The 15,116-nt window shown below is 61.7% G+C and overlaps 1 protein-coding gene and 1 long non-coding RNA gene across 3 annotated transcripts in view; one reads left to right on the top strand and one right to left on the bottom strand.

The window, feature by feature from the left end:
• Nucleotides 1–137: 137 nt before the first annotated feature.
• Nucleotides 138–1,775, bottom strand: LOC127461181 (uncharacterized). Its single transcript, XR_007899982.1, has 3 exons — nucleotides 1,719–1,775; nucleotides 1,408–1,555; nucleotides 138–1,162 (listed from the first exon to the last, which is right to left on the bottom strand). It is a non-coding gene; the product is annotated as an uncharacterized LOC127461181 (long non-coding RNA).
• A 6,023-nt stretch (nucleotides 1,776–7,798) lies between these two features.
• Nucleotides 7,799–15,116, top strand: part of KCNH6 (potassium voltage-gated channel subfamily H member 6) — a 34,711-nt gene continuing 27,393 nt past the window's right edge. For both annotated transcript variants that reach the window (XM_051768662.1, XM_051768661.1), the window contains exons 1-2: nucleotides 7,799–7,949; nucleotides 11,020–11,250. In XM_051768662.1, coding sequence (XP_051624622.1) covers nucleotides 7,874–7,949; nucleotides 11,020–11,250 — 307 coding nt within the window. In that variant the 5' untranslated portion in view covers nucleotides 7,799–7,873. The remainder of the gene's footprint in view (nucleotides 7,950–11,019; nucleotides 11,251–15,116) is intronic.

Below are 15,116 nucleotides of genomic sequence, written 5' to 3'. Positions count from 1 at the left end.
GCTCCTTCTTGCAGGTGGGCTGGGATCTCAGCAGGACAGGGCTCTCCAGCTGCCACCCCAACCCAGTGCAAACATAGATCCCTGGGGAGCAGCCCAGCTTTGGGGCAACACACTTGCAGCACCCAGCTTCCCCCATCCCCAGCGTGAAAGCTCAGCATCCCCTTGCAGCATCTCCCTCCCCCCCCGGAATCCTGGCTCCCATCGCAGCTGACAGCTCGTGGGTTCCCTGTGAAGCACGTGCCTAAGGAAGGGGCTGGATCAGGGCCAGAAATCCCCGAAGTCCAGGCATGAGCTGTTCGAAGGGTTGGGGGGTCACCGAGCCCGAGCTGGGACAGGGCTGGAGCTCAGGACTGCTGTGACTCCAGCACTCGATGACACTCATTTACGTAAGAGCCCGGGAGGGGGGTCCAAGGTCAGCGATCGCCTCCCGCCCTCCAGCTCCCGATTATCTTGGGATCAGCCGCGCTTGAGGCCCCCCCTGCAGCTCCCCCCCCCCCGCCCCGGCCCGACTTTCTTCTGCTTCTGTAAATAAAACTTCGTATTTGTTCTGCGGTGATTAGGTGCAAAACTAATCCCAGGCCGGGGATTATTGCAGCCTTAAAGAGCCGCGATCCGCTGCAGCCCGGAGCGGCAGGGGAAATGAGGGGATCTGGGATGATCCACCCGCCCCCCTCCCATCCCATGGCCTCTGCCCTCGGTCATGCCTCACGCCGGGAAAGGGAGGCCTGGGAGCGGCTCCTGTCGCCTGGCAGAGGAGCGGGAGGCAGGTGTCTGCCCGCCCACGCTCCGGTGTTTGTTTGCTTTCCGTCCTCCTGCGAGCTCAGGTGCCCACGGGGAGGTGACACCCCGAGCAGGGGAGCGGCAGCCCCAGCACCCACACTCACCCCGTGTCCTTCCCACAGCCACGTCCTGGAGTGTCTGCTTTATATCCCGGCACACCAGGCTCCCCCCTCTCCCCGCTTCCCACCAGGGCGATGCTCACAGAGCAGAGACCTGGCACGGTGAGAGCTGGGTTTGGAGCCAAGTGTATTTTGAGCCTGGGAAAGCAGGGCTGGTGCAGGTGTGCTCCATCCAGCTCAGCTCCTCCCCGGTAATTTGGAGCTCCCTGGCTCCTTTCTGCCCCGTTAGTGGAAGAAAAGAGGTCTCCGAGATCATCAAGATCCTGCAAGTTTCATGAAAATTGCTTTCTGGAGGAGAGGATTGGGGAAAAAAATAGAAAAGAGGCACACTGAACACTGTCACTCAGGGACTGCAACGCAGGCTCGGCCCTCGTTACACATCAGAGAATCCACCCAGGAGCTGGGTGTGTCCTGCAGGGATGAGTGATGGGTGCCCTGAGCTGTGAGCCCCTGACAGACAACCCAGGCCCACCATCCTTGCAGAAGACAGAGGCAGACACCAGGTTACCTTCAGCACAGGTCCAAGGTCCGTGCAGCAGGTGGGATTGGACAACAGCCAACCCTCAACACGGGTCCAAGGTCCACACAGCAGATGGGATGGGGTTGGACACCAGATTACCTCCAACACGGGTCCAAAGTCCGCCCAGGAGATGGGGCTGGACACAAAGTCCAGCCCAAGGGGAGGCTGAAGGTCCCACCTTGAGCTCAGCTGGAGCTGCTGGGCTGGGTGGGGGGTCTGGGTGATGCTTTTGAGGGCAGTGAGGGTTGGCTGGTGCCCTGAGGGCTCTGTCAAGCCGGCAGCAGTGTTTTACAAGATACCTTTAAACCGAGGATGATTTCCCTTCCCCGCTGCGATAACATCTGGAGAGATTTTGCTGCCTTCTGGCTCCTGCATCATGCTTGCTGCTGAAATTAGGAGGCTCAGCGAAATCACTCCCTGAGGAGAAGAGAAGAAGCGTAAAAGCAGAAAAAAGGAAGAGATTCCCCCTCAATTCGCAGAACTCCTGGAGGGGAGCTCAGGAAGCAGTGGGTACTCAGGCTTGGGGGGCTGCTCTGCACCCCCCGCCTGCACATGAAGCTCCCAGAGAGGAGATTTGCTTTAAGATCACATGAATTCAAAACAAGAAACACTCTGGGTTCCCTTCACCGGCTGAGGCACCCTTTGGGCACCACACAAACCCATTTTCCATTTGTTTAGGTTCATTATCCGCCACGGGAAGGTGGCTGGGTGGGGGGGTTCCCACACCCCTCGGCCCCTTGATGCTGGCAGGGCCTGGCCAAGCCAGGTCTATTCTTAGCCGGCGGGTGGCCGGGCAGGAGCAGACAGGGTGAGTGGGGCCGCGTTCCTCACATTCCCCTTCCCCAGGGACAAGGAGCGCCGGGAAATATGCAGCCACAGCTTGGCAGCAGCTGGGGGCCATCAGCGGGGGCCACCCCGGCCAGGGGACAGGGGGGAGGTGGCGTTGGGGGCGTCTCAGGGGACAGCAGAAGCGTGGGAGGGAGAGGGTGAGCTGTGGTAGGGTCTGGGGATGCCCCATCCCTGCAGCTCGTGGCTTCAGCCCCCACAAGCCCTGGCTGGCACCATCCTTCCCTCCCCGCTGCTGGAGCAGGGCTGAGGGGGGTAGAGGTGAATTTGGGGGTGAGGGGCAAGTGGGAGGCCCCATATTGACCCCTCTAAGCAAGTTCAGACTCCCCCCAGCCCCATGGCTTGGCTAGAATTCCCTACCAAGGGGGACAGGGCCAGATCCAGCCCAAATAACACCCCCACCCCTCCTATGTCCATCCCTGATGGAGGATGGAGGATGGAGGACTGTCACCCACACCTGTGAACACTTTGCACCAGCACCCATCTGGGTCCCACCCTCACCAGGGGATGCACCCGGGGGTGTGAGCTGGGCTGACCCCCCCCAGCCCCACAGAGCCCCCACCCTGCCTGGGCAGCATCCCTCCATCCCACTTCCTGGGGTGCCTCAGCAGCAGGACCCCAAAGCAGGCTCTGCCCATGTCCCAGTGCTGGTGGGGACTGTCCCCACCCCTGGGGTTCCCCCCTGAGCTGACACTGCCCCAGTGAGGCCTTGCAGGTGACAGAGAGAGAACTCTCCCAGACCAAAAGTGCTGGGAGCGTGTGGCCCTGCCCTTGGCACTCAGTCCCTCTCCCCCTTGCCCAGGAGGTTTTCCAGACCTGCTGCAGCCTCTGCCAGCATCCCCCTCCCACGGCCACATCCTGCCCTTCCCTGCTCTTCCCTGCAGCATCCCTTGAGTTACTGCAGCCCGTGTGCCCCATCCATCCTCCTGGCAGGTGAGTCACGAGCCGGCCCCGTGCCTCAGTTTCCCCGCTGTGCAGCGAGGACGGGCAGGATGCCAGGGTGGCTGCTTTGAACCAAGTGGGCCCCATCCCAGAGCAGAGTCTCTGTGGTTTTTCCTGCCACTTCCAAGAGTGGGAAGTGGCTTTTGTCAGGAAACAACATCCATGACTTGGTTTAATGTCACTGAGTCCTTCCCAGGTTTGCAGCACACCCCCCCCCGGGGCTGGTGTGGTGGAAGGCCCGAGCTGCTGAGGGTTCATTTTGGCTGCACATTTTACCTTTGTTTGTTTGGGTGGGGTTTTTTTGGTTTCATACTTAGCAAACAAACGGCGTGGAGCTCAGAGCTTGGAAAAATAAGTCAGGGTTTGGAGCGGTGGGGCAGAGGAGGGAGCCAGGAAAAGGACCATCCTTCCCCCTGCGAAATAAATTTACAGCCCCAATTCCTCCCTCCCCTGTCACATCCCTGGAGCATCTTCCAAAAGTGAAGGGCAAAGCAGGGGCATGAGCCGTGCCAGGCACCAGGACACCCGAGTGTGTCTGGGGACAGTCCTGGTGGCTGGAAGCAGCTTTGGGGACCACAAGAGTCCCGTCTCTCCCCTCCCAGCTGTGTTTGCAGTGTGGCTCTAATTACAGAAATGTGGAGAAATGTCGTCTCTCAGTTGGCAAACATTTCTCCTGGCAAGCACCAGACGACAGCTGCCGTGCTGGGATTCCAGTGGGCTCCCATCCCCTCCATCCCACACCTCCCACCCCAAATCCACACCCCATTTCACGGCTGTGCCCCCTCTCCCGATGTGCCTGTGCCTGCCCAGGGCAGCCCCTTGCTGAGTAGGTGATAATTCCTGCACAGATTCTAATTCCCTGCACTCCCAGCTGGTTCCTTAGGCACTTGTGCTGCAGGAGCAGGGAATGGGAGGACACCCTTGGGAAGCACCCAGGCCTCCTTTGCCATTGGAAACTGGGTGGTTTCCCACTGATTCCCCAGGGTGTGGGAAGGAAGAAAAGAAGGGGAAAGGAGCAAAACCTCAAAAACACTCAAGAAGAAGGAAGAGGAGGAGGAGGAGGAGGAGGAGGAGACAAGGAAAGAACTGAGTGAGGGAGGAGGAGGAGACAGGGCAGGGAGACAGGATTACTGCTCAGTCGAATTAGAGGGAGCCCTTCAGCTGCCTTGAACAGCAGGAGAATTTGCCCGAAGACCCCAATTTTTCCTATTTGGGACAAAATGTAAGCACGGGATTAACTGCAAGCATATGCTTAAAACCCAGGGAATTGAAAGAAGTCTGGGCATAAAGTGCTCTGGAGAGGGCAGGGAGGCAGGGCATGGGCCAGCAGTCAGGGGGATGACCCGGCTCTGCAGGGATGTACTGAGGGAACTGGGAGAGCCGGGAGGGGGGGCGACTGGAAGAGCCATGGGTGCACCAGGAGGCTCCTGGAGCTTAGTGAATAATAGCCTGAAAGGGAATGACATGACTCAACTCCATCTGCGAGGGCTGTGTGGGGAAGAGGGTTGGTAAGAGAGGCTCTTCCATCAGCCACGTGATGGGATGAGGCTCCCTGGCAAGAGAAAAGGGGGAATCAAAGTGCCAGGCCCGGAGCAGGACAAGCCTTCCTGGGGCCAGCCGAGGGGCTGGGAGGCTGGGGCTGTGCCCTGCCCCGTGCCCAGAGCCCCCCACTCTGCAAACCCTCATGTGCCCTTGCCGTCAGACACATCCGTGTCCACGTGACGTGCCCACGAACATCCCCGGACTGATTTATGGGATGAGAGAAGGGCAGGAGGCCAACCTTAAATCCTGGCTGCCTGGTGATTAATAATCATAATTATTATCATATTAGCCGTAGTAATAATAGTTTGCTTTCCCCTGCAGAACTGGGCATCCAGGAATCTCAGCAAGGTTTCACCGGGCCAAGTGACCAATGTCCCTATTTTCTAGCGAGGAAATTGCGGCACAGAGCTGTCTCCCTTGAGTCACACAGTATATCAACAAGAAAACAGAGAAGGCAGGAGTCTGGACTCCGTGTCCCTCTCCCTCCCCCATGCTATTAAGCTGCATCTGTGTAATATAGAGCAAAACATCCTCCACGACTCGCAGTAAATCATGGCAGAGGCAGTGTGCAGAGTGGATGGGGGGAGATAATGGGTTTTTCACCCTCTTCAACAATAGAACAAGTTTTTCTCCGCTGGGGAAGGCTGACTTCTCTGAGAGACAGAGATAAAAGCAGCAGTGAGGCTCTGAAATGGGCCTGAGAGGGCACCTGCCTCTGCTCATCCACTTGCTTTGCTGGCCCAGGGACAGGAGGAACCCAGGCAGGGTCAAAAGCCCCACGGGCATGGCCTGGTCCCCGTGGGCATTGCTGAGGTGCACTGGAATATTAATTGAAAATCCCAGCAAAACACTCCTGCTGATGATAATGGACCATAATCCTCTTAGACCAATTTCATGCCTGAAAAATCATACATAACAAAATAATAATAGAAAGCCCCTCAGTGGACAGTGTCCGTAGCAGTGGGCACAGGACAAGAGGGTTGTCCAGAGGGGATTTCTCAGGGGGGAAAGGGGGCTGGTCCCTTTGGCCTCCACCCCTGAGGGACACAGAGGTGTGGGCAGGAGGAGCTGAGCTTGGGGTTAGGTCTGAACATCTGCTCCAGCAGGGCAGCATCACTGTGGGACCTCGATGTGCCACAGAGACCTGGGGACCCACCGGGACTCCCGTGCCCTACAGGACCCATGGGAATTTCTGTGGCCAGAGAACCCTGGGACCTCTTGGATTCTCCGTGTCCACCAGAGCTCTCAGGACCCCTTGGACCCTCCAGAGTTCTCAGGACCCCCGGGATGCTCCATGTCCCTCAAGGACGCTTCGTGCCCACACAGTCTTGTGCCAGTCCGGGTCCCCCCACGCCAAGGCTCACCCCAAACAAGCAGCCCCCCCTCCCGCCCGCCCCGCCCGCCCCTTCAGCACCACCGGGAGTGGACAGCGCCGGGCGCGGGCCCCGCCCGACCCACGGCACCCGATACCCCCGGCACCCCCGGGAACACCCTGACCTCCCCCCCGGCACCCCGGGACCCCCAGGAACACCTTGACCTGCTCCCCAGCACCCCCCAGCATTCCCAACCCCCCGGCCCTACCCCCACGCTTCTGCCCCCCACCTCATTTTCACCCCCCCAGCACCCCCTTCTCTGCCCCCCTGTGCCGACCCGCACTCCTGCACCCCCTCCTCTGCACCCCGCACCCCTCAGCACTCTCTGCCTCTGCTTCTGCACCCTTGCAGCCACAGACATCCCCCCTCCAACACCTTCCCCCACCGGCACACCCTCCTCTGCCTCTGCACCTCTGCATCTCCTCCTCCCCCGCACCACCCCCTGCACCTCAGCACCACCTGCACGCCCCCCTCTACCCACCCCCCTGCACCCCGGCATCCCTCCTCTGCCTCCCCCGGCATCCAGCGCCCTCCATCATCCCCTCCTCCACCACCCCCCTCCATCATCCCCACCCGTCAGCCCCGGGCACCCCCAGCACCCCTTCCCTCACCACCCTTTTCTCCAGTGCCCCCAGTACCCTTCACCTGCACTCCCGCCAACTTCCCCCACCCCCAGCACAATCTCCTGTCCCAGAACCCCAAACCTCCAGCACCCCCTGTCCCAGCACCCCAAGGACCCCATCTCCACCCCCCCCAAGCACCCCTCACCCCCCAAGGACCCTCCCTCCACTCCCCGTCACGCCCTGTCCCAGCATCCCAAAGCCCCCACGCCCATTCCCTCATCATAGCACCCCCATTCCCTAATCCAGCACCCCAAGGACCCCACCTACATCTCCTCCTTATCCCCTGTCCCAGCCTCCCAAGGACCTCTTTTCCACCCTCTTATCACTCCCTGCCCCAGCCCCCGAAGACCTCACCCCCACCCTCCCCAAACATACCCCATCCCAGCCTCCCAAGGACCCCATCTCCACCCACCCCAACCCCCCCATCCCACCCCCCCGCCAAGGACTCTCCCTCCACCTCCCCATCACCCCCCTGTCCCACTACCCCAAAGCTTCCTCCACCCCCATCACCGCCACCCCAGCCCTCCAGAACCCCCATCACCCCCAGCCCAGCCCCCCAAGGACCCCCACCTCCAGCACCCCCAGCACCCACCTGCTCCCCCGCCCCGCCCCGGAGCACCCCCGCCCCCGGGGCCGGGCGGGTGCCGGTGCCGGTGCCGGGGGACGCCGGGGGGCCCGGGGGAGCCCCGGGAGGGTGCGTGCCCCCCGGCCGGCAGCTGTTGCTGCTGAGGGGCTGCCCCCGGAGCCTCCGGCGGGGCCGGGGCAGCGGTGACTAAGCACTTTGGGGGATTTCTACTCTTATTATTTTATTCTATTATTTTCTCCCCCTCTCCGGCAGGTCCTCCCCCTCCTTCCCCCCCGCTTCCCCCTCCCATCCTCATCCTCCCCGGCCGCCCCCGCCCGGGGCCGGGCGCGGCAGGGCGGGCGGAGGGGTTCCCCCTTCCGGCCACCGGGAGCATGGGAGCCCCGGGCCGGCTGGGCTCCAGAGCTCGGCCAGCCCTGGGGTGAGGCGGAGCGGGGCCGCGCCGTGCCGGGCCGTGCCGAGCCGCCCCGGGGCCGGGCCGCGCTCCCCGCCGCGCCCGCGGCAAGTTCCGCCGCTCCCGGGGGCGCGCAGAGCGCAGCGGAGCGATGCCGGTGCGCCGGGGCCATGTGGCCCCCCAAAACACCTACCTGGACACCATCATCCGCAAATTTGAAGGACAAAGTGAGTACCGCACCCCCCCCCCCCCGCCCCGGTCCCGCTCCGCTTCCCCCCCCCGCCCCCCCGGCGGCCGGGGCGGCCCCCCAACTTCGGAGCGCAGCGGGGAGAGACGGGGAGGAAGGCGGGAGGGTGTCCCCGGGGGCACGGAGGGGCCCCTGTGACCTCCCGGAGCGGGGAGAGGGGTGCGCGACAGCCCGGCAGTGTCCCCGCGGGTATTTATAGACAGCGCGACGCAGGGGGACGAGCGATCCCGGCGCCGGTGTTCCCTCGGGAACTGGGGACACCGAGACCCCCGCAGCCCCCGGGCTGGGAGGGGGTCCCCGGGGTGGCGGGGAGGGGGTCCCGGCCGGCTGGGCGGGGGGACAGGGTGTACCCGAGCGCAGCCGGGCTCGCTGCCTGTTTGCCTTCAACTCCGCGCTCTCGGCGGCCGCCGTCCCTGGTGAAATGTTGCCATTTGCTGTTGCTCCGAGTAATCCCTTTATATGAATTTTTGGGCTGGCTTTCGTGTCAGATACGGCGAAGAGCCCGTGCACATCGGGGAGCGCTGGGGTTTGTGTGTGCCTGGGAGGGGGCCGCGGGGGCTCTGCCCGGCGGCAGAGCTGTCTGGGCACCCCGACGGGGCCGGGTCCCCCCCACACTGCTGGGGATGAGGGGAGGGGACCGGGGGACTGGGGTCCCCCCAGAAGCTGAGCTCGGGGGGCTGCCGTGGGGTGCTGGGGCTGTGCACCCCCCACTGCCACGGCTCACTGTGGGTTTTCTCCCGTGTCTGAGTTTCCCGGGTGGGCAAATATCCCTGGCGCTGCCATCCCTGCCGGATCTGCGCTGCCTGCCCCAGCTGTGACTGACGTGACCCTGGGGATGGAAAGTGAGAAAAACTGTCCCTGGTTCCTATCAGTTCCCCCTGGGAAGCGGCGGCTGGGGAGCAGCGGGGGCACGCGGCGAGGTGTGCCAGTGGGGACGGAGCCAGGGCCCCTCATCCCTGCCCGCTCCCCGCCCGCTCCCTGCCAGCCATGTCGGGCACCGGCTGGGTTCTGCCGAAACATCACCCCACGCTCCCCCGCGGCAGTTTCGTGCTGTGACAGGTGTTGGGAGACACCAAACCAGCACACCCAACACTGCCACAGGCAGAGGGTCCTTCCCTGCTTGTGGGTGCCCTCACCCCCTCCGCTGCAGCTCCCACGGGTGCAGCGGCACCTGGTGAGTCCCCAGGGGAGCTGGAGAGGCCCAGCGCTTCCTCGTCAGGGAAGCACAGCCCCTGTAGGACCAAGGGCAAATCTTCAGGGGAGGGCAGGGCAGAAAGCAAAGTGGGGGTGAAAATACCCCCCAAGGAGACCTGGCTCTGCAGCTCCTTCCCATCCCGGCCTTGGTGACATCCCTGAGCTGAGCTCAGCTTGCTCCGGCGCCCTGCCAGCCCCGTAAATCCTGTCCTGCGCCAGCCCAGCCTGGATCCAGCCTGGATCCGGTCCATGGGGCTGACACTGGATGGGGAACTGTTCCTCACAGGTGGGGAGCGTGCCCCAGGAGTGGGGCTTTGGGGAAGGTCCCCTCCTTGTGCCACCTTCCAGCCGGCAAAGCAATTTGGATAGAGAAGGATCGGGAAGAGGGAATTGGGAAACATTTGTGGTGGTTTGTGCTGTTTGCAGCGTCGGCGCTGGCATCAGCCCTGTGTGGGAAAGGGAAAGGTGCTGGAGTGGGAACCCCCCACAAAGGGTGACCAAGGGCTGTCGCAGGGTGGGATGAAGCAGGAGACCTGTGCAGCATCCCTGGGGACACCAGTTTTACTGGGAGGTGTCCTCCGGGGCTGCGACTCTGTAGGTGACATCAGGGAGAGCCCTGATGTGCCTGAGAGGGGTCCTCCCACCCCACTGTGTCCCAGCTCTGGGTGCCAAAGCTGTGCAGAGGTTTCTCCTGCATTTGGGTGAAATTCCCAGTGAGGCTGGAGTGCAGCAGGGCTCTGGAGCATGCAGGCTGCAGATGCCATTCCTGGGTAATCCAGGAGATTAATTGGGGTCTGGACTGGGAGGCAGCCTCCAAATGGACCCTCTGCTCTGACCTGCCTCTGGCTCCAGCCCAGAGTTGATGCCAAACATTGAGGGAGATGCTGCTGGGAGGGGGCATGGCATCCATCAGATCAGCATCCACAGCCCCCTGTCACCCCAGCAAACCTGTCCCAGAGAGGGTCCTTCCCAGCCCAGCACCCCTCAATATCCTTGGAAAAAAAGCCCCAAAATCCAACCAAATCAAAGCTCTAGGCTGGGTCTCCTGCAGGATAAGGATGGAAGTGGCTCCATATGGGCTGGATGACGTGGTCTGTGCAGCACTGCCACACACCCCGGCACGACAGCGAGTCCGGCCCCAGCCCAGCCCAGGTGGCTGCAGCACCAGGAGGGGATGGGGCAGCACCACTCCCTGCCTCAGTTTCCCCTCTTATCCACCTGAACCCTTTTCTTTTTGAGCACAGGGGCCATGCAGACCAGCAAGGTCCGGATTTCCCATTAGGAGAATTATTAGTGATGGGTCTCACCCAGCTTCCCATGAGCTAAGCCTCACACTCACTCCTCCTCTTGCCCCTTGCCTGACTTCAGTCAAATCTGAGCAAGGGTGGAAAGTCTCTGAGATAACTCAGGTCCCTGATAAGCTCCTGGGAAGGGACCGAGGCTGCAGCGCTGGTCAGGGACAGATTGCCCATGTTTTAGACAGCAGAGAGTCCCCACATGCAAGTGGTGAGATGTCAAGGCTGCATGGATTGGCCAACGCCAGCAAAAACTGCTTCTACTGGGAAACCCCCCCATGGGCCCCCCTGTCCCCACAGTCACCAACTCACATGAAACTGGGCACATTTTCTCTCTCTCAAGAGCTGAGCAGCACCCGGGGCGGTGTGGGATGACGTCAGCCATCCTCCCCCCAGACCTGTCACCGGTGTCCCTGGGGAACCTGGCCCTGCACAGGCCCCACGGTGGGTGGCATCAAAAATCCCAAGCACACCCCCCACCCCATCCTCCCAGGCTGTCCCCAGTCCCTGTGGGTCCCCACCAACCCCCCCTAAGCCTCGTGCTCTCCTGCCTCCCCGCAGACCGCAAGTTCCTCATCGCCAACGCCCAGATGGAGAACTGTGCCATCATCTACTGCAACGACGGCTTCTGCGAGATGTTCGGGTACTCCCGCGTGGAGGTGATGCAGCGCCCCTGCACCTGCGACTTCCTCACCGGCCCCGACACCACCAAGAGCTCCATCGCCCAGCTCACCCAGGCCCTGCTCGGCTCCGAGGAGTGCAAGCTCGAGATCCTCTACTACCGCAAAGACAGTAAGAGTCGCTCTTCGGGGTGATCCGGCGGTGGGAGGTGTCGCCTGCCCTGGATTTCGGGCTGTCGGAAGCCGGTGGTGGGAGGCAAATGGGGTCTGGTGCTACCGGGGTTGCACTCAGACTCAGGGCTTTGCTGAGGGCGAATCCACGGTGGGATGGAGCCATCTCTGCCGTGATGGAGCACTGTGGGCATTGGGACCTTGAGTGATGGATGACATTGCCGGGTTATTTGGGAGTCAGGCTGTTTTCAAGCCCTTGGTGGTGGCTCAGAGCTCCTGGGGCAAGAAATGGCATTGCTCGTGGGATCCCTGCATCACGAATGAGGATCCCGTGGGAAGCCCATGGAGGAGCCAGGCAGGGACATGGGTTTCCCAGTCTGTGCTCCAAGATGAGATGAGGCAGAACCTCCATCTCTGCCGAGAACCGGTGTGGCCAACGGCCTGGGAGCTGCCTTTCCAGCGAGCAGGATGCGGCTGTGCGTGCACAGATGGAATTACGTTAAGATGAAAATGAAGCTTTGATGGAAAATACGAGTGATTAGTTCTAATACGGCAGGAAGTTAAATAAATATTTAGTGCTCGATGCTGCAAAACAGCAGTGGCCAGGGCTCCCAGGGGCCGGGGAACGCAGGTCGGGAGCTCACGGGAGGTTAAAAATGTGAAGTGTTTCCTTTTTTTTTTTTAACCTGTGGAGCTTTCCCGTCGCTCCAGATCCTATTGATGGGGGGTTGGCCCTGAGCACGGGGCTGCACCGCCCCGCCGGCAGCTCCCAGAGGAGAACCAACTGGAAGCAAGGGGAAGGAGCAGGCAGGAGCCCTGGCTCCCAGCCCAGCACCCTATCTTGGGGGCTGGGACCCGTGTGTCCTGGCCTCCCTCCCAGACCCTATCTCCCGGGCTGGCATCCAGGTGCCAGTGTATCAATCCCGGAGTTATCCGCTGGCAGCACCCCTGCGTGTTATCCCGGCAGGGCCGGACCCTGCGCCGTGTCAGGATGAGGCCGCTCGGTCGAGGCTCTTCCTGCGGGACCGTTCCTGGGCGGAGCGGGGCCGGGAGCGGTGCCAGGGCTGGGTGCGAGTCCCCCCTCGGCCGCTGCGGTTTCAGGGCCTGGCTGGAGCCCAGCACGGCCCGGGAGGCACAGAGGAGAGGTACACAGAGGAGAGGCACACAGAGGAGAGGCACACGCTGTCCCCCTGCTCCCACCCCAGCGCCAGCGCGTGGCCGTGGCAAGGACAGCGTGTGCAGCCCTGTTCCCCTCCCTCCCTCGGGATAGGTTCCCCATCCATCCCCGGGGACTACTTGGCTGCGAGCCCGATCCATCAGCATCCTCCCCGCTTTGAAGCGTTCCTGCTGGGCTCACGGGATGCTCGGTGCTGTCCTCGGAGCCCTGCTCTTCCTCTAGGCCATGGGGAACTCTCATTGGAGCTCTGAGCTGCTTTCTTCTCTTTTTTATTAAAAAAGAGTGGGGGGGGGGGGGTAAAAGCCCAGAAGCAAACCCTTCATGTCTATTTTTAAAACCCGGCCCCACCAGCAATATGCTTTCCAATTGTTTCCCCCCAGCACTCAGCCTGCAACCGCTCAGCCCATTATAAATGGGTCTTATCGGCAAAGAAAAGGCCTTTGCATTATAGGAGCTGCTGCTTAATTAGCCGGCGGAGGCTCCGAACCCGCCTGTCCTCCTTTTCATACCGGCAGCACCAATCTCCAGCCTCGACCTGCTGTTTATTACTGCGGTACTCCCGGCTCTGCGGCTCCCGGGGTTGTTTCCTCGCCTTTCTGGTTGACAGAGGCGAAACTGTATCCCAGAGCTGCCCTTCGGAGCCCCCAACAGCAGGGCCGGGGTGGGATGGGTGGAGGGAGGGAGGGAGGGATGGATGGATGGAGGGAGGAGGTGGGAAGGGGGTGCCCGGGCAGGTGGGTCTGCCCATGGGCAGTAGGATGCTGAGCCATGGGGTGATGTGTGTCCCCGGGGACAGCCTGGCTGCCCGGGCCCCATCTGGATGCCCGTGCTGTTGTCAGCTAATTATAAACAGAACCAAAAGATCCAGGGGTGCCAGCAGCAAGCCCAGCTCCGGGCAGACGAAATGGAGCCAAGAACCAAGTACCAGTTAGGGAAGGTGGGCCCAGCCCGGCCAGGGCAGCTGTCCCTCCCTGCCACAGCAGCCCCAAAAAGGCCTTGGAAAAAGGGGAGAGCCTGTCTGCAGTGCGTGTGGGCTCTAATCCCCAGCTCAAAGCTGAGAGATCAGTGGAAAGTTAATTTCCTTACAAGATGCTCCACAGCTGGGGCTGCCCCAGACAGGGGGGTCAGCACGGGATCAGCTCCCGCCACGACGAGGAGCAGCCACAGCTGCCAGCCCAAGGGACACGCTGCCCCTGAGGCCAGGGGGAGCTGAAACCCCTCCAGCATCCCCTGGGGGTGATGCTGAAGGGCTGGTGGAGCCGAGCTGCACCCAAGGCTGGGGTTTTTCCACCCAGGGGGGATGTGCTTTGGGGCAAAGCCACTGGCAAGAGCTCCCAGGGTCCCCAGAGCGGTGCCAGTGGCCACAGGTCCTGGGCACCACGGTGCTGGCATGGCCTGAGCAGCAGCAGCTGGTGGCACCCGCTCCAGTTAATCTGCATGAATGTGATGCTGATGAATATGAAAGGGGAGATGTGGCTGAGACAGCCAGAGCAGCTGGTGGGGCAGCCCCAGCCCCTCCATCCTGTCCCCTCCCGGGCAGAGCCCACTGCTTGTCCCCTCCAGCAGGAGCAGTTTGTATCAGGCCTCTGGGAATGGGGATGAGGGGCTGGGATCAGGCTGGCAAACTCGTTACACTGGTGCATAACCCAGGATTTCTCCCCAGGGGCTCCAGGAGCAGAGAGGCTGCAGAGTGACTGGGGTCCCCCCTGTCACCCAGCATGTCCCTCCACAGCTCCCCATGGGGATTCCAAGCAGGCAGCCAGGCAGGCATGGACTGGGGGGTGTCACTGCACCCAGAGAGGACAGGGGACTCATGTGACGTGTTCCCAGCCCAGGGCACATCCATGGCACAGCAATCACCTCTCCAGCAGCTGCTGCCAGGAAGCCTGGCTGAGGCAGGGGGGATGGATCCAGCCAGGGTTCCTCTGTACAGCTCTGTAAACAGCAACTGTGACGTACCCAGTGGATGCACTGGGAGCAGGAGGACAAATCCCACCAGCAGCTGCTGGATCCTGGCACTGTCAGGGGTAGGATTTGGTGCTGGCATCCCTAGGGAGCCTCTGCTGCTGCACCACAGGGTGGACAAGGCAGGACAGATGGGAATTCCTGGGTGGTGGAGGAGCAGGGAAGCACAGCCAGCTGACAAACCCCAACCCCAACTTGAGCTCTTGGCTTGTGCAAACCCCTGCAGTTTACACCAAGCTGGGGCTGTTTGCTTTGTGTTCCTTTAAGGGTCAGGCTGTGACCTCAAAAAGGGACAGACACCATGGCCCAAATCCAGATGGGGACTTGTAAACATCCCGCCTCACAATGGCAAACACTGGTCCTGGAGATCCTGCTCTGAGGAGCCAATTCCTCCATCCTCAGCATGGCTGTGCTGCAGCTCCAGCCACTCTTGTTGCCCTGGGGCAATAATGCCACTCCTTTGCCCTGGGGACAGTGTGACTAGGGCACAAGCTGGAAGAGACACATTTTCCATCCTCTGCTGCTCCTCAGATGCTTTTTGCTTGAACCTGATGTCCCATGAATGGAGGGGCAGGTCCAGAGCATCCCCAGCTCCCCCAGGGATGCTACCCAGGAGGCTTTTTCCTGAAATCCTTCCCCTGGCAGAGCCCCCAGTTCCCACCCCAAGCACTCCATAGTCATCCTCACCAACTATTGTATCCCCAGTGGGAGGTGTCCCCATGTCC

This window comes from Manacus candei, unplaced genomic scaffold (assembly GCF_025592945.1).
Source record: "Manacus candei isolate 608988 ecotype Guabito, Panama unplaced genomic scaffold, ASM2559294v1 h1tg000096l, whole genome shotgun sequence".
Classification (NCBI taxonomy): domain Eukaryota; kingdom Metazoa; phylum Chordata; class Aves; order Passeriformes; family Pipridae; genus Manacus; species Manacus candei.
This window is presented reverse-complemented; position numbering and strand designations above follow the sequence as displayed.